General features: G+C 41.4%; 1 protein-coding gene across 2 annotated transcripts in view; it reads right to left on the minus strand.

Annotated features, from left to right (window-relative positions):
- Nucleotides 1–524: 524 nt before the first annotated feature.
- The window catches only part of HOMER2 (homer scaffold protein 2), a 63,362-nt gene continuing 38,406 nt past the window's right edge, over nucleotides 525–25,480 (minus strand). The window contains exons 3-9 of one of the 2 annotated variants that reach the window (XM_030456726.1): nucleotides 23,791–23,922; nucleotides 17,460–17,552; nucleotides 16,010–16,149; nucleotides 14,361–14,517; nucleotides 12,238–12,348; nucleotides 8,543–8,623; nucleotides 525–7,406 (exon numbers count right to left, since the gene is read on the minus strand). In XM_030456726.1, coding sequence (XP_030312586.1) covers nucleotides 7,218–7,406; nucleotides 8,543–8,623; nucleotides 12,238–12,348; nucleotides 14,361–14,517; nucleotides 16,010–16,149; nucleotides 17,460–17,552; nucleotides 23,791–23,922 — 903 coding nt within the window. In that variant the 3' untranslated portion in view covers nucleotides 525–7,217. The remainder of the gene's footprint in view (nucleotides 7,407–8,542; nucleotides 8,624–12,237; nucleotides 12,349–14,360; nucleotides 14,518–16,009; nucleotides 16,150–17,459; nucleotides 17,553–23,790; nucleotides 23,923–25,480) is intronic. The other variant, XM_030456727.1, reaches the window with a different exon arrangement.

Genomic DNA, 25,480 nt, shown 5'->3' on the forward strand with positions numbered 1-25,480 from the left:
CAAAATATCTCTTATTTCAATACAGAGGGCTTCACTACTTCTGAGCTATAAGCAGTTCCTCCACCAGAGAAAACACCATCCCTAGCTGCCACCAGGAGCTGCTCCATCAGCTACAGGAGGGTTTATGCTCCTGAGCATCACCTCAAATAGGACAACAAAAAGCCCTCATCTAGTGACAGGCCTTTCCCAGCATGCATAAAGTCCAAAATTTCACATCAAAATATTTCTAGATACTACTTTTCCATTTTAGTATACATATATATATATATACCCATCCCAATCCTATATCCCCCCTCTGGATGAGCTAATAGTATATAGTGAAGCAAGACCAAAACTTTAAAACACTAAATTGTGAAAAAAGAGTTTTTTAAGATTATCATCTAAGACACTATAGCATGAGTATATATCAAAAGCCACATTCTTCTTCTCAAAAGACAGTATTTTACTTGTATTACCTTGAATTCAGATTTGCAGCCAGTAGGATGTTCATTGTCTAAAGTCAGTGAAGACAGTGAGACAGGAGATTTTACTTAAACTATATATTTTTACATAAAACAACTTTATGTTACAATAAAATCAGATAAAAATCACAAAGTTATATAAGTTCATAAAGAAAAAAATCAAGTTTTCCTTTTATATATATATATATATAAAACCCAGCATTTACTGCTACTAGGAGCCTAACTGTTAACATTGACTGCCTATGGTCAAGTTGAAAAAAGAATAAAAAAGAAAAAAAGAAAAGAAATAAAAGAAGAGGAAGGTATTTTTTCACAGCAGACAAAAGGAGGAGGTAAGAGATGTTTGTACAATGATCCAACTGTAGTAAACACCTCAGTTTTCATTAAACTGTATACTGAATATAATAAAGCCAAATAAAAATCTACATTTAGAACACTGCAGTGTTTTCCCACAGTTGTATATCAACAAATTGTCAGTCATTCACTAAACTTTACTGGAAACAGTAAAAACAGGGTGTATGTTTATCTTTAGTACTAAAATCTCTTAATAATCTAAATATTTTGGTCTAGCAGACCACACTAAAACACTCTCAGTACTTTCAACTACAAGGGATATATTCATGTTAAAAATTATGTGCTTTGTCATTCATGATGAGGTTTATAGAACTGAATGTTCATGATCACTATTAGGCAATTAAATGAAAACATCTAAATGCTGCAAAATACTCTTTTGTTGAACATAGCTCTCTTTTCACATACCCAAGTTATTAATCAATGTACCACAAACTTAGAAGCTTAGTTCACAAATCTTATATTATCAGTCCTTTTAGCTAATATATGGCTAAAATAATTATTGCTGAACAGTGTTAAAAAACAAACAAAAAACCCCAAATCAAACCAAACAAACCCAAACCAAATCCAAACAGAAATATAACAGCAGACAGATTTTCTTAAGTGTCTTTCTTGTATGTGTCATTATTTATTAAGTAACTAAATGAGCAGAAAGGAAAAAGAAATCCATTTCAAAATGTGCATATAATATTTTTGGAGGTATAGGCACCTTCATCCAAAGACTGTATGTTTAGGCATGTATGTTGAAACAAACAAACAAACAACAACGAAAGAACAAACAAACAAAAAAAAAAAAAAAAAAAAGAAAGAAAGAAAGAAAGAAAAAGAGCTAAGACAAAACATAGTAGAAAGTAAACCAGGTTAGACATCCAACATCCCTCCAGGGACTCACACAAAGCTCTCCTGGCCAGGACCAGCTCTGCCCACAGCCTTCAGGAGAGCCCTTGTTTTGGAAGCCCCTTCATCCCATTTATTATTCATCACCCAACTCTGTATTTCACTTCAGGTACTTTATGGTTGACCGCAGTATTTAAGACACATAAACTTCATGAAACTGTCAAGTTTGTATTTCAGAAATGAGCCCAAAGCACTGATGAGCTCCCAGGGGTGCAGGCACAACGCCCTTGGCCAGAGCTCTCCATCTGGAAGGTGTCTGGATTAACCATCTCGTGGCTATGTATTGCTTTGCTGGACACACAGGTGCTTGTTGAACTGGTCCATGGAAAGCCAAATCACCTTAGGGTAGCTCTGTGCTTGGCTGTTTCTAAATCCTGCACACCAGCAGCCCTGGGAGCCCTGAACACTGCCAGGGCTCTGCTGCTGCTCAGCCTGGGGTGTGTGGGGGGTAACAGCTTCCCCCATTTTTGTTGGGAAGTATCTGACTATAAACTGGTGCTGCTCAGCTGTGTGTGGATACCTGCCTTCCATCCCTCACCTTACCACCTTTGTGATATGCTGAGGAACTTTTTGATATTTACAGGCTTGGCAAGCCCAGAACTGCCCAGACAATGTGGATGAGCTGGAGCTCAGTTCACACACAGTTCAGACTGGCAAATCCTACACCTTTGGCACATCCACTGCTCATGGGCAGAGCACATCCTTCACCAAAGCTTCTGCTGAAATGAGCATCAAAATTCTGCTTCTGTCCCTTCCACCCCTTCCCATGGGATCCATCATCAGCCACACTTGATGCCAAGCAGGGCATTCATCCCTGACAGCAGTTTTATCTTTGCCAATCCATAGGCTCAGGAGGACAACACTATATTCCTTACAAGCCCCTGACACTCTGAAGGGTTTTGCAGAGATCCTATTCAGAAGAACCTAGCAAAGAGTCTTGGAGCTGAGCAGCTCCCACCACTACGAGGCAGTGGCAGGAACAGGGACTCTTCCTTCAACCATTCACGGAGCAGAGGTGGCAAGAAATTAATTAAGGAAGATGAATGCATGGGAGAAAAAAAGTGCAATAGCAGAGTGCTGCTTATGGATAATTTGGGCCCTGCTGAGAGGGGGACAGGGGCTCTCTCTGCCCATGGCCAGAGAGCTACTGAGCAATCACAGGGCAAACACCACAAATGCTTTTGCTGATGTTCTTCAAAAGCAACAGCAGTGGTGGGGGCAGCAGGAGGAACAGAAACCCTTCCCATTCTCCTTAATTCATTGAGCAGCTTTAGAAAATGTTCACCCTAAATTTCTCAGATAAAAACAAAATAGGGGGCTTAAATAGAAAAATTGTCTAAATAATGTTTCTTTTCCAGGCACAGATGCACCCAGTGCACAATTATTTTTAAAAAAGAGCATCTTTAGAGGACTAGGATATAGAAAGTGGAAGGTGGCATTGAATTTCTTACAGAAAAGACAATTTTCTTCCAGTGAAATCCCTTAGTAAAGGAGACACCAAATAGGCACATACAGTACAACACTGGAAACTACTAATTTTGCTGAAAATGCACACTTAGGCCAAACAAAACTAGTTGTGAAGCTAAGCTGAATTCAGCAAATAAAAATTCAGCCAGGTAGGAAAAAAGCCAAATGAAACCTGTTTTCATTTTGGGGTATGAAGCAATGTTTCATTTTCATTTTGAAATAAATTATTTCACAGGTGCTCATTTTCCAAAATGTGAAATAACATGTCTACTGAAACACTGCTTTTGAAAACAATTATTTCAATATATTTTCATGTCACTGAATATTTTGAGGTTTTGTGCTAATACAAAGTCTTTATTCCTCATTTTGGCCATCAGAAAAGGAACTTCCCACCATTATTCAGCAGCTCTAACACCACCTCAAAGGAACATCTCACTGGAAAGCCCAGAAAGCAGTAGGATATTCTTTAACCTGCTGTCAGAAGAGGCCAGCAGAGATGTTTGCTCCAAGAGCCACCAGTTTGCTGATGCCACCAGGGCCAGTCAGGCAGGATGGGCAGCGTGGTGGGAACCACAGTGGTGCAGCTGGCAGGTAGCAGCATGGGAAGCACCAAGCACCAGACCTTTAGTTAATGAAAGACCATGTAACTGAGGTAGGGTAGATCCTGCCATCAACCATAGAGAGTGAGAAACCTGTGCCCAGAAAGAGAACCCCCAGTTGCCCATGATTGTCCTCCTGTAAGGAACCCTCTGCTCAGGCCTGATCGAAATGGAGCAATGACTCAAGTCACTGCTGATGGTGTGGAGAAACCAGGGTTTGTCCAGCACTGGATTTTAATAACAAATATAACCAAGCTCTGCAGACCCTTTCTTGGACAGGGATGAGTGTTTCTTGGCCATAGCAGTGTTTGGGGCCATCCCTAAGTGAGCAGCAGCCAGCTGACCCCATCTCCTGGCAACCTTCACAGATGGTGGGACAAATGCACCCATAGGACAGACAGAGTATTTTGGCACGGGAGGGCTGGCCACCCCTGTGCTCCTAGCAGGCAAGAGGAGGTGTTTTGATGCTGGGACGAGGCCCTGAGGAGAAGTTTGGCACACTGGTGCTATTTATTTCTGGGCCCCACAAAGCATCAAGGCATAAGCAGTGTGTGATGCTGATAGTCCCTGCTCTGCAGATGCATGGGGCAGGCCAGAGAGCTGCAGCTGGCATCCCAACAATCCTGAGAGCATGCACCACCTCTTCCTAGCAAGCTTTTGGCTTTTGAAGAGGAAAAACAGAATGAAAGAGAGCAAAAATTAAAAGATATGGAGTCTGGGGGAGGTTTTGAAGCACTTAGACATAGAAGCTCTCAACTTACTGCTGTTGGGAAGGAAAAAAAGAGATAGAAGGCCTTGGATGCTTGAATGATGGCATTTCCCCACAGCACACAGCCGTGTACAGACACAAAACTGTATACAGAGCTGACAATAATTCAACATCAGAGCAAGAGTAGATAAGGAAAACATACATTTGGGGCAAGACCAGAAAAGACAGGGCAGGGATTCCTCTAAGGACACCCCATCACTCCTCTGGTTGGTAAGAAGCACCCAGAAATAACCACCCATGTCAGAGCTCTGCACAGGTTTAATGCACCAGCATTAAACTTCATCTGTTAAATCAATGCAGTTCCATGGAAACTTCTTGCAAGTGAAGAGTAGCTTAATACAATCCTAATGAACTGGATCTGAGACAGACCTGTCTAAGGTTGAAAAAAAAGACCTGGATTATAATTTGTTCACAAAGTCTTTTGCATCTCTCTACCCAGAATCAAGTTAAAAATCATATTTTATATTAAAAACCAAGAAGGAAGATTGCTTAACAGGAAAAAGGAAACAGAAGATGGATCAGGGTCCTGAGGGCCCTGACTACTTGTATTGCTTGCAGCTCTTAGTTGTGTTATTCCCTGGCTCCCAGCTAATGCAGGGTCAGGCTGCAGTTCAGGAATTCTGAAGCAGCACGGGAGCAGAGGAGAAGCAAAAGAAGCTGCCTGTTAAATGTTGGCATCCATTTGACTTGCTATGAACTAAAAAGACTAAAAATGGAGATTGCTTGTGCACAACCACACAGTTTCTGACGTCATTTTCAATTTTGAGAAGTCTGATTTAACCCCACGTTATGCAACTGGTGAATCTTCCATGCTGGCTAAGTCTAATTTTCACACGCCTACATGCTATGTACCTGATTTTTATTTTTAAATATCAACAGCCTACATCAATTTTTTAAAAGAGATTTAAGTGGTCATAACGTTTATGAAAGGTCTCAGCTTCACATCTGTTATTTAAAAGAAGTAAAATCAAAACCACACAAAGACCAGTCTAAAAAACAAGCAATGAAGATAAAAAAACAGCAACAGATGAAATAAAAAATTCGAGGAAAATTTAAAGACAGAAATTGTCTCCAGCATGGGGACGTGCAAGAAGTATCCTATGCATGTTTCATCTATAATACATCTTTTCTTTAAAGGTCACTTTTATAATTGAGATGTGCCAAGAAAAGGAAAATGCCCCTAAATACAAGAAAAAGGACCTCAGCCATTTCCTCTCAGCCAGTGCTGGACTGCACTAGTGTGGTATTTAACTAAGACTTTATCTGAATTAAATAAACAATAATGTCACACAAGCAAAAGTTGTTTCCTGAATTAATTCAGATCCCATGTAACTGATTCAAACCAGTTTACAGAGAAAGAAGAGAAAGAAGCTGAAGGTAGTCATAGGGGCAAGAGCAAAGTTGGGCTAAATTCTCCTTTCTGGCCCTTTTTGTGAAGAAGTGAACTTCTGCTTGCTGGAGCCCAGCATACAACCTTGCATTTCAAAGAAACATATTTAGAGCTGCTGAATAATCAGTTTGAGAATTTAACAACAAATCTGCCTCCAGGTTTGGGTGTTTTTCTTGGACAGTGTAACTTGGTGACTAATTCCTACCCTGCTGTCAAAGGTACAGGAGGTGAGAATGCAGAAACCATGGGAAAGGATTTGGATTTCATGCGGCCATGTCCCTGCTCAGCCTCCTGGGCAGAAACTTGCTTCTGGTTACCTTCAAGTAACCTTATATTGCTTTTCAGATCAACATCTCCTTCTTCACTGCAGCAGAGGTTAATCAACAGTGCACAGAGGTGCACGTGCCCTGTGCACAAACCAGAAACATACAGGTTTTTTTAAATAAATATCTGGTCCCAAGGCTCAGATGGGCATTTTTCAGAGTTTCATAATGACAGAACTGCATGAGTTCAAAAGGCCAAAGAAAGATGATCTTGCTAAGCCAAAGAAGCTGTCCTCACCTACTGGGTAAGATGCATGACTTGAAGAGCTGAAATTCATTTCTACATTGTTGGTTTTGTGCTGTTTGGGTCCAGGCAAGCACATGCAACCTGTATCGGAGGTTATCTGAAATCACTGGATTTTTTTTTGGTGAATCAGGCCTGATTGACACATGGTCCCTAAAGGTACCGGCATCAGTGTGAAGTGATTCACTTGACTGCAGCTCATCACAGGCACATTTTACAGACTGCAGGAGCTCCAGCTAATCTTCTTTTTGCTCCACCAAGGAATAAAAGTGGATGTTGCTAGGAGTGCTGATAGTCCGGAGAAGCAAAAAGACTTGTTTTCTGTTTCTATGGTTGCGACAGCCCTTAAGAAAGATATAAATTTCCCTGCAACAACTAACTGCATATTCATTTTAAGGTAGATCTAGTTCCAGATTCCTGAGACAGAACCCTCTACCTGTTCCCAACTCCACAAAGCCAGAGCCGTAATACAGAAAGTTCCAATTCTCCACAGAAATCAGTGAGCAGCACGATTCGTTTGGAAAACGAAGAAACAAACAACAACAAAAGTAAAACAAACAAACAACCCCACGGCAGATTTTTAGCCTCTATGTACAGAAACAATGCAAACAAGTGGAACGTTCTAGTTATATTTTGTAAAACACACATTTGGGATCAACAAACATCAAACATCCAGACCCTAGATTACAAATAAAAAAAAAAAAATCTATTGCCATCTAATTGTCAACCCCAAGTTTAGACAGTCCTTGTCGGAAATCATGTAATTCATCTATCTTCCCGTCCAGTACATCTAAAAAATTCTTTAACTCAGTTTTAAGGTTGGTCTGCCTATGTTTACTCTCTTCAACTTCTGTCCTTAGAGTTCTGACTTTCTCTTCAAGATCTTTGTTCTTTTTCTCTGCATCCTTAAAGACAAAAGAAAAAATAAGATGAATTGCAGAGAAGAAGGATGAACAGCATTTAATAGGGCAAGGCAACAAATGACAGCTGGGCCATGAAAGTTTGCTTTAACTTCTCCAAACTGATTAACACAAGCACATCTGAGAGCAAGCAATATGTGCCAGTCAGATTAAAAGGAAAGCAAGCCCACGCAGGAAAGGACACAGATTAACTGGAAAAGATGCTTTGCATCAGATTTTGTCATTTGGTTGATATCTTCAAATTCAGCTGGATTTAAATAATGCACTGTGCATATATTTGTCATTGCTACAGTTGCAGAATTAGACACTGTGCCACCAATTATATACAGAATTATCTATGGTGCTTTAACCTTGAAAAATAAGCTTAGAAAATACTGCCTGAGGAATAATATTGCTTTCTTCAGAACTTTTGGATTTATTGGTACTTTTTGAAGTTATACTTCGTGTAAGCACTCAGGCAAGGCATGGGGCAGCCCCATAGCACTTCCTTTGCTTTCTACTCTTTTCCCCTCTTATTAGCTCTTATCAGAATGATGGCTTATTTCATTTACTGGATGTTATTTCATTGATGAGAGTGCTTACATTTGTTCTCCTTTAGTGTATCAATTTCTTGAATTTACAGAAGCCCCAACTTGAACAAAGGTTGCTCAGAGCCCAGGTGCTGGCTGTGGCAGGGCTCTGAGTGAGCACCTCCCAGCAGAGGAGCCACAGGAGCACAAGGAGTTGTGCATCTGCTTATCTGCTTCTTCCCAAAAAGCCTTCCCTGGGGCCAATGTAGCAATTAGTGGCAAGACTTGGAGTGCTGCTTGACACACATGGCTGTGGTGGTGACAGAGCAGCAGAAATAGAGTGTGGAGGATAGCCTGGAATCTGCAGGAGACAGATGCAACCTGATCCCAGGCAAATGAATTTCTATGAAGCAGCAAAGCCAAGAAATGGAGCTATTTAATTACTCATGAACTGGGAAGGGTCTGGTGTATTCTGCACAGAATTAGCATTTTTTGTTTTTACAAAATTGATCTCTTTTGCCTTCAAGCACTGAACAAGGCAAAGCATATTGTTACGAGAAAGAAAGCAAATGTATCAACTATTTTAAAATTAATTTCATTCCTATACTGTACCTGTAATTGTTCAGATACAGATTCACATTCTGACATTAGCTGTGGTATAGCTTCACCCTGCTTTCGGAGCTCTTCCAGTTCCTTTGAAAACATGAAAGAAAAAAAAAATGAATGCAAGCTTCAATTTAAAGCATCATGAAAATTTGAGATTATGAAATGACTTTGCATAATTTACTGTATTCTCTTCAGTATTTGGACATAAAATTATCAAAATAGCATGTCTGGATTCCGAAACACATGCTAATTTTCCACTAGAACATATTTATGCACAGTGTTTTTGAGTCTGCATTTCTAAAACACACAATATAATCCAATCTTTAGCACGAATGCCATTAATTATACTGTAGCGGGAGGAGCCCTTCTTGCTCCTAGGGCTGATCCTGAGGCCTCGGGGCTTAGCCCATTCCTGGACGATGTCCTAGGGCTGTTCCTGGGGCTCCGGGATCTACCCCTTCTTGCCTGCTCCTGGGGCTCCTTGAGCTGTGGGCTTCTCAATCCTCACTGAAGAGTGAGAGCTCTCTCTGTGGGTGTCAGCTGCTCTCTTATTGGCCCCCTGTTCCTGCACATGCTCAGGAGGGAGGCCAGACACAGGTGAACCCACACCCACTCATCAATAACTCAGGGCACCTGGTCCTGTCTCACTACATTTCCCCCCCCCCTTTTTTTTTTTTTTTTTTTTTTTTTTACACAGACATTTACATAGACATTTACATATTTACATAGCACGATTTTTTATACACAAGAATACACTTACAGGATTTTTCTTCGGGCCCCGCAGGACACTCAGCTAAGAGCATCAAGGGGGCGCCGAGGGGCAGTACAAAACACACTTATACAGGATTTAGACATAGACATACAGGATTTTTACAGGATTTTTCTTCGGGCCCCGCGGGACACTCAATTAAGAGCATCGAGGAGGCGCCGAGAGGTTAGAGGATTTTTACACAAAAATATAACTTACAAGATTTAAACATATAACTTACATATAACATATAACTTATTTTACATATATTTTTAGGGAGAATTCTCAACCCTTACACGTATTTTGGGGAGAATTCTCAACCTTCTTTCTTTCAACCTTCTTTAAGGGGAATTAAGCATACCCACATATTCGCTCGATGTCAGCCCCTTTCTGGCAAAGTCTCTGCAAGCTGTCTGAGCACTCTTCACAAAGTCTCTGCAAATTGTCCCAGGCACTTGCCCTCTATTCCGGGGTTTCTTTCCTCATGGGCCTCGGGATTTAACCCTTCCTCATGGGATTTCCCTCTGCTCAAGGGCTTAGCCTAGGCATATTTCACAAAGTCTCTGCAAGTTGCACCAGGCACTTTTCACAGAGTCTCTGCAAGTTGTTCTTCTAGTTATTATTCTCCCTCCTGTATCTGCTCTTCTGGCTTGGTTTCCCTCTGTTCCGGGGTTTCTTTCCTCATGGGCCTCGGGATTTAACCCTTCCTCATGGGATTTTCCCCTCTGCTCTGGGGTTTCCTGTCCAGAGAGCTTGTTGATCATACCTTACAGGGAGAATGTTCTTGCAGTTTCTGTGCCAGCTAGGTTTTCTGCAGGCTGCCCGCATTCTTCACCAGCTGTAGCGGGAGGAGCCCTTCTTGCTCCTAGGGCTGATCCTGAGGCCTCGGGGCTTAGCCCATTCCTGGACGATGTCCTAGGGCTGTTCCTGGGGCTCCGGGATCTACCCCTTCTTGCCTGCTCCTGGGGCTCCTTGAGCTGTGGGCTTCTCAATCCTCACTGAAGAGTGAGAGCTCTCTCTGTGGGTGTCAGCTGCTCTCTTATTGGCCCCCTGTTCCTGCACATGCTCAGGAGGGAGGCCAGACACAGGTGAACCCACACCCACTCATCAATAACTCAGGGCACCTGGTCCTGTCTCACTACATTATACTAATGAAATCCTTACCTAAAACACACACCTATGCAAAAAGGTATATTCAATAAGAGAGAGAAATCTCAAGGGCTGTAATGCTACAAGCAATTTATAGAGGGTAGCAAAGAGCAAATTAGACATGAATTTTCAATGATATATGGCAGCAAAAAAGGAGCCAATGGCATTATGAGCTGAATATATAGAGGCATCATTACAGAGAACAGCTGTAATAGGCTCCCCTCCACTGTACAGCTCTGAGAACCCTCCCTCTGAAATCTGTATTCAGGTCTGGCATTGGTATCAAAATTGAGAGGAGTAGCAGAAAGGAGTTCATGAAAAGAGCAACATGGATTGATAGAAGACCATTTCTCTGATGAAAATTAAGAGAGCTGAATACATTAGCACCCAAAGTGAGCACTACTCATCTGGGTAGTTGGGAAATACTAAAAGAAAACCTCTACATTTTACAGAAGGATTGTCAGAGAATCTGAAAGGCACATTTTGCACATTTACAGGTAGGTTCAAGAGAAACTCTCTGACTTGAAGAGAGTGCAAGGTCCTCCTCCAGACATTGCCCTTTTAGGTGATGGTCTGAAGAGTGAACAGGTTCTATCCTCTCTGAGCTGTACAGACACAAGGCAGCAAAACCAGCCCTGTTTGAAAGGCAGAGAGGATGGCAGCATCTCCTCTTACACAGCAAGGTCCATGAGCAGCCTTCACGCTGGTTTGAATTGCAAACCATGGAGAGGTTACTTATGGGTGGTTTAGGCCAAATGAAAAACCTGCTAATGTAAGGATGCAGTTTGCAAACAAGTCAGTGTATTGTCACTATAAGTGGAAGATAGGCAGGTAATATTCACAAGTCAATTCATTTTCTGGCTCATTTGGCACCATAAAAATGTGAATTTTGAGGAAAATGCTGGCAGAGAAGAAGGGCTATTATACATGCTATTACCACAGAAAGGTTGGGAAGACAGCATGACGTTTTCCTTTGAAATATGGGGCTGAAAAACATATTATATTTATAACAGTGCATCAAAAATCCATCTCCCTAAACTATTTCCTTGTGCCATCTTAAAGCCCCTTAACGGCAGTGCTTTTAAGAGCACCAGCAGAGATGCTGTAATTGCACATGGCAAACTTTACTGTGCCTGCTGACAGCTTTTTCTCTTCAGCCAGCACAGAGCACTTGGTCACTGTAGTGAAGGAAAAAACCCAAGGATCCCATTATTTGCCCCACTGGTCAGGGGCTCCAAGCCATCACCATCATTCTCTGCAGAAAATTCAAAATCCTGTGTGTCAAAAATGACAAACTGGGCTACCCTAAATGAATTTCAGTTTCTCACTCTTGGCAGTAGTTCTGAGGGAGACCATAAGTGGCAAAGCTGAAGACTACAAGCCATCTGGTAAAAGAAACAGGACTTGTTACTCAAACACCAGGTTATTTTGTAAATTATGCCCTTTAATGGTGATCCTGATGTTTATGGGAATTCTGGATGTGGGGACTGGCAACCGAATATATTCTCAGCATTCATCTGTCTGGCTTTGGGCAGCTTGTGTTAGGAGTAAAGTGTTGTATACCTAAAAGTGTCACATTTGTTAACATTTTTGTGTGCTGTCAGAGTGCACAAGACACCATGAAACTGAAACCTGAGGAACTCTGTAAAACTGCTGCTAGTTATAGATGGAAAAATCTAGGAAGGGGTGACACCCCGAGACATCAGACTTCTGGCTGCAGGTGAGCCAGTCCATAACCCTACATCCCACGTGAGAAGCAGACAGAGCCACTCATTCTCTAAATTTGCCATTTCTGGGCACTTACCAGCTCTTTGTCCTGAAGTTCTGTTTCCAGTTCTTGGAGACGTCTACTCAGCTGTGCATTTCTTTCTTTCTCTTTATTTATTTCATTGCACTGTTCCTCCAGTTCTTCAATCTTTAAGACATAAGGTGAAAATTTTCAAGTTTCTGCAGTTTTGGGACAGACCATGTATAGAGGCACCGATGTAAAGGGGCACTGCTCCATTGAGCAGAGGGAAGCACAGGCAATTGTAGCCTGTCATGGGTCTCCTTCCTGGATCATAGCACTTGATTCACTGATACAAAATTACTGTTTCTTTCTTTAAAAAGGGCCAATTTACACATCCCTTAGGAAGCCCTGCGACTGTGTTTATTCTCTCTTGTACAGTATCTCATATAATTACTCAAGAACGTGCTGCTAAAATAAAGGGGGTTGGAGATAAAATCCACACTTAATTTCTATGAAACCAACACCAGACTGTAAGGGGCAGGTTTTCTTAACACAGCAATGAAGAATAAATCTACAGCACTCCCAGCTTTGCCTCCTCAGGGGATGCTTATTATTCTAACTGGAGTATGAGGGAGACAACATCAAAACTTTTCTAGGAGAACCAGCTCAGAGCCATGCACAACACTTTGTTCTCTCATTCAGGAACATGCTTTGCCTTCTCCATACCTTCCCCTGCCAACTCTGGACTTAGCTCCCAGAAGATTCACTTCCCACAGGCTGATGGGTCAGCTCATTAAAGTATGTACTTTAATTCTCAGCTTCATGTTGCTTTGGGATTATAACTTCCCCCATTTGAAGGTAGAGCAATATGCAAAAAAATTCTGACCCAATTAATAGAGGAGAAGGAGCTTCCCCAGGGTGCTAAAGTGGTACAGTGTGAGTGCTGAACAAGGAACCTGCTTGGGAGAAAAGCTCAGAAAAACCTCTCTGCACAAAAAAAGACAGTGCATTACACAGACTGTTGCTGCACAGCCTAGCTGGTCACTGACATGATGACTCTGCAGCTGTAGTAAGGCAGTGTTCTGATAATCTCTTCATATTGATAGGTAGTGAGATGTGGCATGTTTCATCAGTTAATGAGAAGACCTTTTCTCTGCAACAGTACAGAAAAGTAAAAAACCCACAAATTTGAAGCAGTTAGTAATTAGTAGAAAATAGCAAATTATGCTATCTTCTTCTAACATACTATCTGAGGCACTCACTTCTCCCCTATGCAAAAGAGACTGGATATAGGAACCCAAATAATGTAGCAATTAATATTAATTTGTTAATGTAATGGCAGGTAACACAGCTCTAGTTTATCTCTCAAACATCACTGTGCACACCTAAAATACATGTGAAGAGACAGAGTATCTGCCTGGGAAGAGACTGCTCCAATGTGGAGCAGTGTTTTCAGTGCCAGCAGGCAACACCGGCAGCCTCCAGTGCTGAAATACAATTTGCAGCCTACTGACATACAAAAAGATAAGAAATTCCTTCTCTCTTCGAAAACAAACAAACAAACCAAAAAACAGTCCTCAGCAGATGGATACAATCTGACTCCTACACCAAATGGTGCTCAGTAATGGAGGGGAAAAGCCTTGTGAAAATCCCTCTTGGCAGGTTTCTGGATGAGATGTGCCTGGTGTTAGCACTGGAGGAGCCAGCTCAAAGCCCACAGTGCTGAGGACACATCTCACACATCTCATTCCCCCACCCACCACTGGGATTTGCTTCTACTACTGAGTGATTCCAGCTTGTGTCCTGTGGGTAGCCAGGTCATAACCTTGCCTTCTGCTCCTTCATCATCTGGCACTATTTAATGAGCTTTGAAAGGGGTATTAACAGTACTCCCACTTTTAAAATTTTTCTGCTTTATCACCCCAGTCAGCAGCCCCCGTGGGCACCAAGTCTCCCAAATCAAGCAGGGAGCTTCCTGTGATGTGGCAGCACCAATCCCCCCAGATCCCAGCCCTCCAAACTTCCCTGATCACTGTGTACAGAGGGATGCAGCTGCCTTAACCCTCCCTGCCCCCTTCCCTTTGTGAGACAAAATCCATCTCCTACCAGACACAAAGATAAAGCAGCAGACACCCAAGAGAAAGAGGCAGGAGCAGCTAACTGGAAGACACAGCTCTCCTGTGGGTGCACTCTGCTACCTTGCTCCTCAGCTGGTCATTTTCCTCCTTGCAGGCTGAGAATTGCTTCTTCCAGTGCTCGATGCTGGCCGCAGACTCCTGCAGGGCGTTGGACAGCCGCGCATTGCTCTCCCGCAGCGTCTGCAGCTCCGTCTCCCACTTCTTCACGTTGGATGAACTGAGGAAACCAGGGTGCCATGAGGTGGCTTTACCTCACCGGGACCCTGCATGTCATTACTCTTCCCCTGCCTGCCAACTCGGCCACCCGGGGATGTGCTGTTTTGTTACAGGATCCAGCACGCTCAGGTGTGTGTCACTGCCTTGAGCCATTGCCTGCCTAAGGAGAGCATCAGCCTCAGTCTGCCTCTGCCAAAATGAAAAGGCATCTATCAACCCCAGCAAGAGGGGCCTGGGCTTCTGGAACAAATGTCCTGCTGACAGAGCAGGCTGTAGGGTTAAACTGGCATCTCCCCTGGGTGCAAATGGGGGTTTGCTTCAGGGCTGTGCTTTGCTGAGCACCCCCTGTGCTGCAGCCCTGGGGCTATGGTACCCCTGCAGCAACACCACTGCACACACTTGCAGATGGTGCAATAATTCAGAACTGAAGACATTAGGGGGTTGACAACACCAATATGTGATTTTTTTTTTTTTTCCTAAAGCTCAGCCTTAAATATAAAAGCATTACAAAATGATGAAACTACTCATTCCCCAAAGATTCAAGCAGCAGCACAGAGCAAGAGATCAGAGTGCATGGAAAATGGAAAGCAGGAATTGGAGGTCCCCAGGTGTTGGTTGCTTCTTGCCTATGGAGGTGTCTTCAGCAGGAGGAACAAGTCAACATTATGATTTGAAATAGGTTATGCTCTTGAAATGTCAGTAATGAGAGATGATGTACTGGAAATATAATATATGCTTAGAATTGCTCAGTGTGTAATGCTGCTTATGGTGCTGCTGCCTTGCTTTTTAATTAGCTTTTTAAGAGTAGCTTGATCCTGTTAGATTTTCTTTCTATTTCATATGCAAGAGGCAGACAAGGCAAGATGCCAGTTGAGAATTATTCTATTTCAATGTTATAATTTTGCATATTCCAATGCCTATGTTCACTACAGCTGCAAATTACTCTTGTCAGCATTGTCAAATAATTTATCAAAGTAAATAGCAAAAAATGTGGCTTCAAGGGGCATTGTCCACAGCTTTAGAAACATTCCCAAAGACTTCTAAGCCAGCACAGTGAATTAATATTTCTCACTTCTACTTTTTCATGACTGAGTTTTTTCCCTTTTATAATTTTAAATTTCCGTATCTATTTTCATCAAAGTAAATGCAACAAACCAAAAGAGGAAGAAGAGACTGACTTCACGTTATCTCTTGCAATTGCTCCCTTATGGCTTTAAAGTTATTTCCGTAGCTTGAAAAATTAACAAATGAAAGTGGCTACATGAGCTGGCATCAGCAGAGTCAAGTTCTCATTTTGTCAGTAAAAAACTAAACAGTAAATATCTCTCAACTGGATATTGGGAGGCACTTGCTAAAATCTCCTCACTTGTCTATTCTGCTGCATCATTTTAAACTAATGCAATTACATCTGAACGATTTCTGTCAGTACCATTAGCTACTGGATAACTACAGCATGCTGTTCAAATGCTATTTAGCTATTAAAAGAAATTCACCTTTGGGCTAGAGCAATTTTTAATTTATCATTTTCAGACTTGAGATGTGCCTCAGCAGGACCCCCATGTGATGCTTTCTCATCATCTGTCCCGTTCACACTGGATGCTCGAGTGGAAGATGGTGTTTCCCGTCCAGATTCCTGTAGCACAAAACACAACAGGACACTGGGCATCCCCTGCAACACCACAACACCAATTTCTTTGTAATCTTGATCCCAAACCACCCTGCTGAGGCCTAGGCTGTGTATGCTCACCTGGCAGAACATTGGTAACAAACTCAATACTTTACATTTTGCTGTAAAGCTGGTCTATTTAGAAAGAATGTAAAAATGATGATATATGAAATGGAAGTTTAAAGTGTTAAAAATAATTGTTTTAACTGGAAAGGCTTTTGTTTTCTAAAGGCCTTTTAGGTTGTTTTTTTTTTAAGATAACAAAATAAAACAATACAGTGCACCTGAAAGTCCAAACCAAAAATAAAAACCAAAAATGCTGTTCGTCCAAAGAGACACCATCCATGGACTGATTGGTGCTGATCACCAACAGAGAACGAAGTGAACCATAAAGGCCATGACCAGAGTCCTTAAAAAATGCATATCCCAAGGTATGCCTCTCCAATGGATATTTGTAGACCCCACAAAGGGGGTTAGTTGAAAACCCAAGAGCATTCAACATTTTTTTCTGATCATGCATCTGAATTTCTGTCAGATCAAAATTAATCTAAATTTCTTCCAAACATTAGCCCATGCCACCAACACCTGCTGAACAGGGTGCTCTCTTATCTCATGCAATGGCCATGAAATTACAGTTTAACACAGAAGGACTGGGACAGCACCCAATTCCTTCAGTCTGTGAGAAAGCCAGATCTCCCTGGACACTGAGGCACTGGGCCACGTCAGGGTGTGCTGTAGCCCAGGGTATCCTAGAAATGCGTGACACAGGCTGTGTCCACCTGCTCCCTAAAGCACTGCCTCTGTTCCCACATCCCACATTTCCTTTAGTCCCACCTAGGCATGGAATACCATGGGCACAAAGCCTGTGTCTTCACTGGCAGAGTGAATTCCTACAAAGCAGACCAGACAGATGACAGAAAGAATCCCAGTGAAGCTCATCTGCTGTCTGCTTAAGTGCTACCCTGACTTACTTTCCAGTCACCCAGGCTATCTGTAACAGTACAAGTAAAAGGATAAATAGCTTTCCCTGTTATTAAAAAAGTTATAACACCTCAAGAACTGCTGAAAAAAATTACATATAAATGAAGGCAATGAGCATGGATGGATGAAAAATATTCCTCTGACAATGCTAATGTCCAGTAGCTGACAACTACCTTCAGCAATCTTAACTTTATGTGCTTTAAGCTGGCTGCCAGAAGCTCGTACGGTCCATTAGAAAATTTAACTTTAAATTATTTATCCTGTATGCACACAGATATTAAAGCTAAATTACAAACCTGTGAATGATTGCTTGAGGTCTCAATTTTCTCTTGGGATCTGTCTCTTGCTAGTTTGGCAGCTTCTTTTACTTCTTGGAATTTCTCTGCAAACTGGAAAAGCATGAAAGATATTTATTAAAATGATTTATCGTCTATTAAGCTGTTCAGATCAGTATATTTATATTGTTCATAGATCTCTGGAAGTGAACAACTAATTTAGATAATTTAAAATTCTTGGCAAGAAAAAAACATTTTAATTCTTTGGCAGGGAAATTCTTTGAAACGTAATGGGGGTGTTGCTAAAAGAGGGATATCTTTGTAGCTCTGGCTGAGTGCAGTAAAAACCCATGGAGAAAGGTAGCAATTAGTGTCCTTTGGTATGATTTGTTTATTTTTTAAAAAATTTCTTCTCCTCTGTTTCAATCCATGTTGACAGCCCATTGAAGTTGAAAGTATAAAAGACACATGTTTGGATAAAAAAATTATCAAGGTCTTCTAAATGCAAATGAGCTCATGAGACATCTGCAGAATGCAAGCAAGGGATTATCAAAATATAGGAAAAAAGGAGAAAAAAGTAGATCTGTATGTACGATGGGGCCATTTGAAAACACAGCTTTTCTGGTCTAATTTTCTTGTTACTGGAAAAAATAAAGGTAGAAGATTTCAGGGAAAGGATTGAATGCCTCCTGTAAGAGGGTTACATCAAGCTGCAGGAGGCAGGGGAAAGGAAAGATAAAGATGAAAAGTAATGATCCCAATCCCTGCAAGTTTCTGTAGGACATCTGCTCTGAAGTCAGTCTGGCACTTTTGAAATACAAGTATTATCACAGTCAGTCAGGGTTGCAGGGCTTAAGCACTTTAAATAGTGTTTAAAGTTTTAAAAGGATTGCGAAGATGAAAGAAAAGGCTTTTTTTTTTTTTTTTTTTTTTTTAATTCAGATGTATCTTGTATAAGAACGGGCAACTTTGTCTCCCTGCTCAAGCAGTTTGGTATCACTTCCCTGTGTTTTGGGAAACTTGGAACACTAGAAAGCAAAGATACATTAAAAGTGCATAAAAATAAATCTATTTTATGGTACAGTTTATTAATAAAAGGACTGTCATCATATCCTCAGATGATTCAGAACACTCATGACAAATTTGTAAATAAAAGCATGAACAGACATCACATTTTATAGTAAAAAAATAGGAAGAATCATTATCCACTTATTAATCTTATCTTCTAACTTTCAGATTTATAGCAGGTATTTAGGATGCTCTCAGTAAAATACTGGCACTATAAAGACTGAGTAAACAAATCTCCATGTTGTCTAAGAGAAAACTGGATTTATAAATGGAAGCACCTACTTCTGTGTAGCTCACACACATGGAAATTTCCAACAAACACACATCCATCATTTGTAAATCCAACAGGCAAGCACGTTCTGGAAGCTGAGTGTAACTTCAGGTGTGGGCTACAAACTGTGAGAACACTTAAGAGTGAAGATGGAGCTCTCAAATCCAGCTGTTCCCATACAAAAGCTGAAACTGCATATGCAAAGCAGGAACTCTAGAAGGGCAGTAGCTGCTCTCTGCTGACATGTGCAGTCACCACACACAAATTACTTGATTACCTTCATAGCATTATAGAGATCATTAGGCAGAACTACATTACATTTTCACCTTAAGTGATTTATCTCCAACTTTACACAAAATTTATCTCATTCTGTCACAAAACAGCTATAACAAAATGATTATTTCTACAATGCTGTCTCAACAGTAAGCTCTGCATTTGGGTTTGTTGCAAATAGTAAATGGCTGTTTTGAGTTTCTGTTTCACAATAAATCTTTATGGGCAAATATGAAAATTTTTTGAGGGTTCTTCATAGATCATATGAAATATGAGAAGACAAAAAGAATTGGGAGTGATCTATCAACTTTCATTTTTGCAGCTATCTTCATAAAGCACACAGGAGAATGCTGTGACAATTTATGTGAGCTGAGAAGTAAATGACATTTTTCTACATTTCCAAAACAGAAAAAAATTCTATATGATTGAGCAAAACTAATCTTCAATATGAAACTGATAATGATCTCATTGCACAGTTAATTTCAGCCATGTCTCTTGTTTACCAACACCTCCATTTAACGCATTTGCTTCTGGAAGCAAGTACAATTAACTGAATTTTTCACCATCTTAGTTACAGATCTAAGGTTCTGAGAGTCAAAATACTGCCCTTCATTCTTAGGGTTATTACAAACATAAAGAGGGCTGAAGCAGACACGGTAGTGATAGACAGTTTGGGGTTTTTTTCCCCTCACATTTGGAAACAGTCCATAAAGAGTTCTGCTGCCACATTTTTTCATTCTTACCTAATTAATACTTGATAGATTTTACTAACAGTCTGGTTTTGAAAGCTACAGAGGACCACTTGGCTTGTTCTGACATTTAAGCCTTTCATTTGATGACTCTTCTGAGGGCATCAGCATTGGTGGTGAGGGCCCCAGAGTGGGCAGCATCACCAGGACCGGTTGCCACAGCCACAGCCCCAGTGCTTCTGAAGCTACCCAGATGCCAAGGACATCTCTGAGATGGATGGCATGGTCTCACTATCTAATCACTGGCAGAAATCAGAAAGATGCTTTCCCTTCAGCAAATTATTTCTTCTGTCCCAAACATAAATAATTGACTCTACAAAATCATGTGCTGCCTCCAAGATCTAAGTTGACTTTGAGCTACCAAACCATTGCAGCAATAGGGAGTGCTTTTTAAATGTGAAATTCCTAGCTAAAAACTGAAATAATCTTATTTTTAGGAAATGGAAACTAGGTAAATATGGTCTTAAGAAACAATGCGTGTATAAATACTCAAAAACAAATTAAAAAAATCATCATGCTCTTACTCCTTCCATATTTACTCCCTTCAGCCTTGTTCTCAGGCAGACCAAGTTCCTGCAGATTAGCAAAAAAACAACTGGAGTAGGAGAAACACCAACTAAGCACCACCCCAGTGATCAGTCCGTCTGATCTTTCCATGCCCCAAGGACTGTCTTTCCATGCCCCAGGAAGCTGTGAGACTCAGCTTCAATATGAAAACATTTGCTGCTACCAACACTCTTGAAGCCTTTCAGTCTAGGGATGCTGCAGCTGATGCCCTGTTTGATTGAGTCTTGCCCAGTGAAGTTTAGTTGGGACTCAAGGATGCTACTGTGCACTGCACTGATTTTCTAAAGGCTGCTCAAATCTGCAGCAAGCTTGTCACCTGGAAAAATATTTATATAGACATTCTCTAACATTTTTTACATTAGAAAGCATTATTCTGTAGTGTAAATTTTAAGCTCCTGACCTGGTGTAACATTTTACATCTCCTACTGACAAACTGTGCTGGTGTCAGAGAGGTGAAACAGCTGCTCCCACCCAAAGCAGTCTCATAAATATTTCATCACCCTCTGGGTTTGCAGGGTGATGTGACAGTCCTGCTGGGAAGCACTGCTGTGCACTGACCCACAAGGCACACGTCGCTCTGCTCTTGGTTTTCTCTGCTTTAGCCCTCAGTACCAGGCAGATTGTCAGCAAATAAGGCAATTATGATGTGCAAAGTCTGTGTTTACTGGGTTTCTCACCTGTATAAATCTTTGTCCCTTTGCCCTTGACTACCTCCAGCTCCTCAGACAGCATAGCTGTGTTGCAGCATCCTGAATGATAGCAGAAATTCAACTTAACTGCTTCTTCATGTGCAAAGCAGATCACCACCTTTAAAGCACCAGCCCTCCCTCTTCATCACACCTTGGCACACCACCAGCTCTCACCTATTTCAGTTTGGCTGTAGCAATGTCTGAATAATGTCTTGAAACCTTTTTGAGGCATGGAGTGGGAAGGGGGAAAGGAGGGTCAGTGAGTCCTGCAAGGGGGGAAAAGGACCCTGAGCAGGACATCAAGTTTAAGTCCTCAGAGTCTTCCAATCAGTGTGAATGGTAATTAGGTTACTGGGTCACTCAATGCAGTTTTCATTAATGGCTCATGTTTAATTTGAATTACTTCTCCCTATAGATATGGATTAATACTTAATCATCTCAAGAAAAGGGAGATATTAGAAAGAGGCAACATCTTTTATTAGGCCAACCAATATATTAAAAAATACAGGCATTTTTAGGTGTGTTAACCTCTTCTCATGTCTTGTAATTATTTGTTGTTTTCAGTACGTACTGAAGACAAGGTACTTTCAGTACTTTTCAGCTTGCTTTTAAAATTTATTTTAAGCCAGGGCTACTGATCTCTGGTCTAGTGAAATTTTAGTGTGTCCTTCCAATTTTGGACTAAAAGTTTCAATTCTTTCCAATAAAACTGACAAGCTTAAATTTATACGAGTTTAAAGATATTAATATAAAATGAAACTTGATTTTACTATTCCCAATACACTTCTATATCTGTTATCTTTCCAACATCTCTAATCTTTCATGCTAGTGGTTCAATAATTAAACTTGGGAATATGGATGATAAAGGCTATCTTTGTCCCATTGCTTTGCATGGTAGTAGTAAAGCAGGTTTTCTAACATTTTTCAGATAGGTAACTGTTAGGTTTTGTGGGTTTTTTTGGGTTTTTTTTTTTTTTTTTAAATAGATCATCTCAAGCCATTTTCAGAAGTGCTGCTCCTAAGCTCACCCTCAATATTATGACCAAAAAAAAGTCTTTCTGATGACTTGGGAAGCTTTTCCTACAAGTAGAAGGCTGTATTATTGGCAGTAGGCTCCTCAGCAGATCCTGTGATGCAAACAGATGTGGAAACCAATCTGGAGAGAAACACAGCTGGTACTGGGGCCCCTCTGCCCACACAACATGTTTTTCAGATTGGGTCTAATCCAGCCACTGAGTATAAAGAGCAGCTTTCTCATACCAGCACTAAATTTATCCTAAGGAAGTCTTTGTACAGTTTTGGAGAATACTGTAAAATCTCTCTGATTAGGGTGCCAGGACCTCTCAAAATACCTTGTATCTTGTTATATCTCTGGTCTCCTGAGCCAGGCTCAGCACCACCTGCTCCACAGGGCATGTGGTGGATGCTTCACCCCAGCACCAAGGCAGCTTGTGGGCATGTGCTGTGCTGCTGAGGTGGGGCTTCAGTAATCTGGGATTAAAAATTACTATCCAATGGTGCTAATTCCTACAGTAACTCACTAAGAAAGACCTAGTAAACCAAAATCCTGTAACAGTTCATCTGATGGAAAAGCCCTCCTTCTCTTGCCTGCCTCTGCTATTTCAGAGGCTACAAGAAACATCTTGTTCCCCCGAATCTTTTCACATAAAAGCACACAAGAGGACAGCAACTTGAGAAGTTGTGTGCCACGGCCAAGGACATGAAGTTAAATGAGAAAACCCAGTGCCAAGTAGCCATGCTTCGAGTGTCAACTATGTGCTAGATAAGCAGGGGTTTTACTGCATGAGCAAACAAACAACTCAGCTGCTGGATGAGCACTTGGTGACACCACTAATCTAATGACAGGAATGTGTTTTAAACTGCTGGTTACTCACACTGAGAGCCAGCTCTAGACTTAACAAGTCAGTCCCTGCTCCAGGGAAGTGTTGCACAAACACCAAACCCATGTTCAGGTTGCAGCTCTGAGACACATCTCTGCCAGCAAACCTGGCATCAGACCCCCCTGGCTACTCCCTCCTTATCTCTGCCAGGGCTCACTGTCACCTCCCAGCTCTGCGATAAAACCACGCTGGGTCAGGGCTGCACATCACACCACTGAGCTGAAATGCTGGAAACACAGCAGGATTTAAATCCAGCTCATTTTACTGAGCCTCCTGAGAGCACAGCCCCACCAGCAGTCCTGCCTGCACACCCAGGGTGCCAGCAAGCCCCAGGGGCTGGCAGCTCTACCTCAATCAGCTACCAGCAGCAGCAGGTCCTCAAAACACAAATTTCTGAGGCTGGGAGGGCAACTCTCCTCCCTCAGAGACATCACATAGCCCTAAGGCCAACAGTCCTGGCATATCGTGGCTTCATTTTGCTTTTGGTGCTGCTTTCAGCTGAAATGAGCACAAAAGGGAGAAAAAATACTTCAGACTTCAGGTAGTTTCTGTAAACATCTGAAAATACAAATGCTTTCAGCGAGATACCACCGAGACCACTTTGCTAGTACTATTGGCAGTGGCCAGCTTTAATTTATGGTTTTGACCATAAGGCTTGTAATAGTACCTGCTTCTGAATATACAGACAGTGGATAATGATAGGAGATGGGCAATTTGCAGGGATGAAGAGGACTTGCAGAAGTATGCAGCTCAGAAGAGGTCGGTCGGGTATATGCAATTCTTCATTAATAAGAAAGGAGACAACCTGTGCAGAAATTCTGAGAGCCCCAGTACCTTTGTCAGCTGCTGCTCGGAGGGAAAGCCCAAGCCAAAGACAGTGTTTGCTCTGCTGTCTGCCCACTGGCCAAACTTCTGTGATGTTTTAGTGAAGGTCATGTTAGGTGTGATTGTGCTGTTTATGATCACCTGTTTAAAAACAGACCAAAGAAGAATTAAAAAGTAGAAGCCACATAGGAAATGCATATCCTAGCAACAATATCACCCAAAGCAAACAGCATCTAAATCGGGAAATCGCTGTATTCAGAAGATTTTTTTTCCTCAAAAAAACCAGTTTCTCTCTCATCTCATTTCGTGCAGGAATTTTGAGGTTTTGTGGTTTTGTCTTGTTTTCCCAAAGTGCTGCTGTGGCCCTGCAGTTAAACACTGCTGCAGGAAAATCACTAAACTCAAAGGAAGAGCAGGGACAAGAGTTATAAAATTACCCTGGAAGAAACGCAGATGCAAAATCCTCTTTTTTCAGACCCCAAAATCACATGGCTACTGCCACCACCCCTGCTGGAATCTGGGATGGCCAGAGGCCTCCAAGCAAGGTGTCCACCAGCAACACCCACCCTTTAACTGGAAGAGCAAAGAGGTATAAGAGCTATTCCTGCATTTCTACATTTGGGCTTCCATATGTAGGAGATCAAAGACATGTCAGAACTTAAAAAAGACCCAAAACAATAAAAACAAGGAGAAACTGATAGCTTAATAGTGAGTTTAACTTGGGAGGACAGTGAAGTGCAGTATAAAACGTGGGCCTCAGCAAATTTTCTGCCACTTTACACAAGTTAACTAATATCTGCTTCATCACCAGCAACCTTGAAAGCAGCAGTGGTTCTTGTAATTAAAGAAATAGGCAGTATGGAGAAGGCTGTTGGGATGAGGTCTCTAAGGAACTTGGTGGAACAAGCATAAAATGTAATCTTGCAAAAAAGGAATGAGTTACATGTCAGTTCATTATCAAAAATCTTAACTTTATTTTCAAGATAGAGTCTCTAGACTCATATAATGATCTTTCTCTGGAAATTAATTCACGTACAATGTTCTTTCTGCTAGCAGATTAGGAGCTTTCTTTAGTAATGCGCACCATCATTTCCAATATGCAAATTATGCAGTAATTAAGCCAAATCTGTGGGACAGTTTAATTAACATGATCAGGAAGTATCCTGGCAACATCATTTACTATGTGTTCCAAGCAGTTTTTTCCTAAGCTATCATTTACATTTAGCAAAAAAATTGTGAACTAAATTTACCAAAGAAAGCTCCTTATTTGCCTCCATCCCCCTCCCTAACTTCTGACCTCTGTGCTGATGCCTTTATTTGCTCTCTTACAAATTGCTCAACTTCAGTGGTTCCCTCTTTTTACATTATCACTTTGAAATAATATACGATTTTCTGCAACTTCCTAAGGCTGAAAGTTTCACCAGAATGATCAAACCAGAGGAAATCCAGGTTGCTGGTACCCCTAAAAATTTTTTTTTTTGCATGGGAATAAACAGCTCAGGATACAAGGAGAAGTGACTGCAACCAGTGCTGGCCAAAACACACCATACAGAAATCAGCTTTCAGAGTCAAAACATCTTTTTGTATGGCCAGGAAGAGCTACAAACAAAGCTTCCCAGACGTGCTGTCCTCTAGCTAAGTCACACACAAGAAACTCAGTCTAAAATCTAAGTGCTATTTCAGAGATTTACATTAAAAT

This window comes from Calypte anna, chromosome 10 (genome assembly GCF_003957555.1).
Source record: "Calypte anna isolate BGI_N300 chromosome 10, bCalAnn1_v1.p, whole genome shotgun sequence".
Lineage (NCBI taxonomy): Eukaryota > Metazoa > Chordata > Aves > Apodiformes > Trochilidae > Calypte > Calypte anna.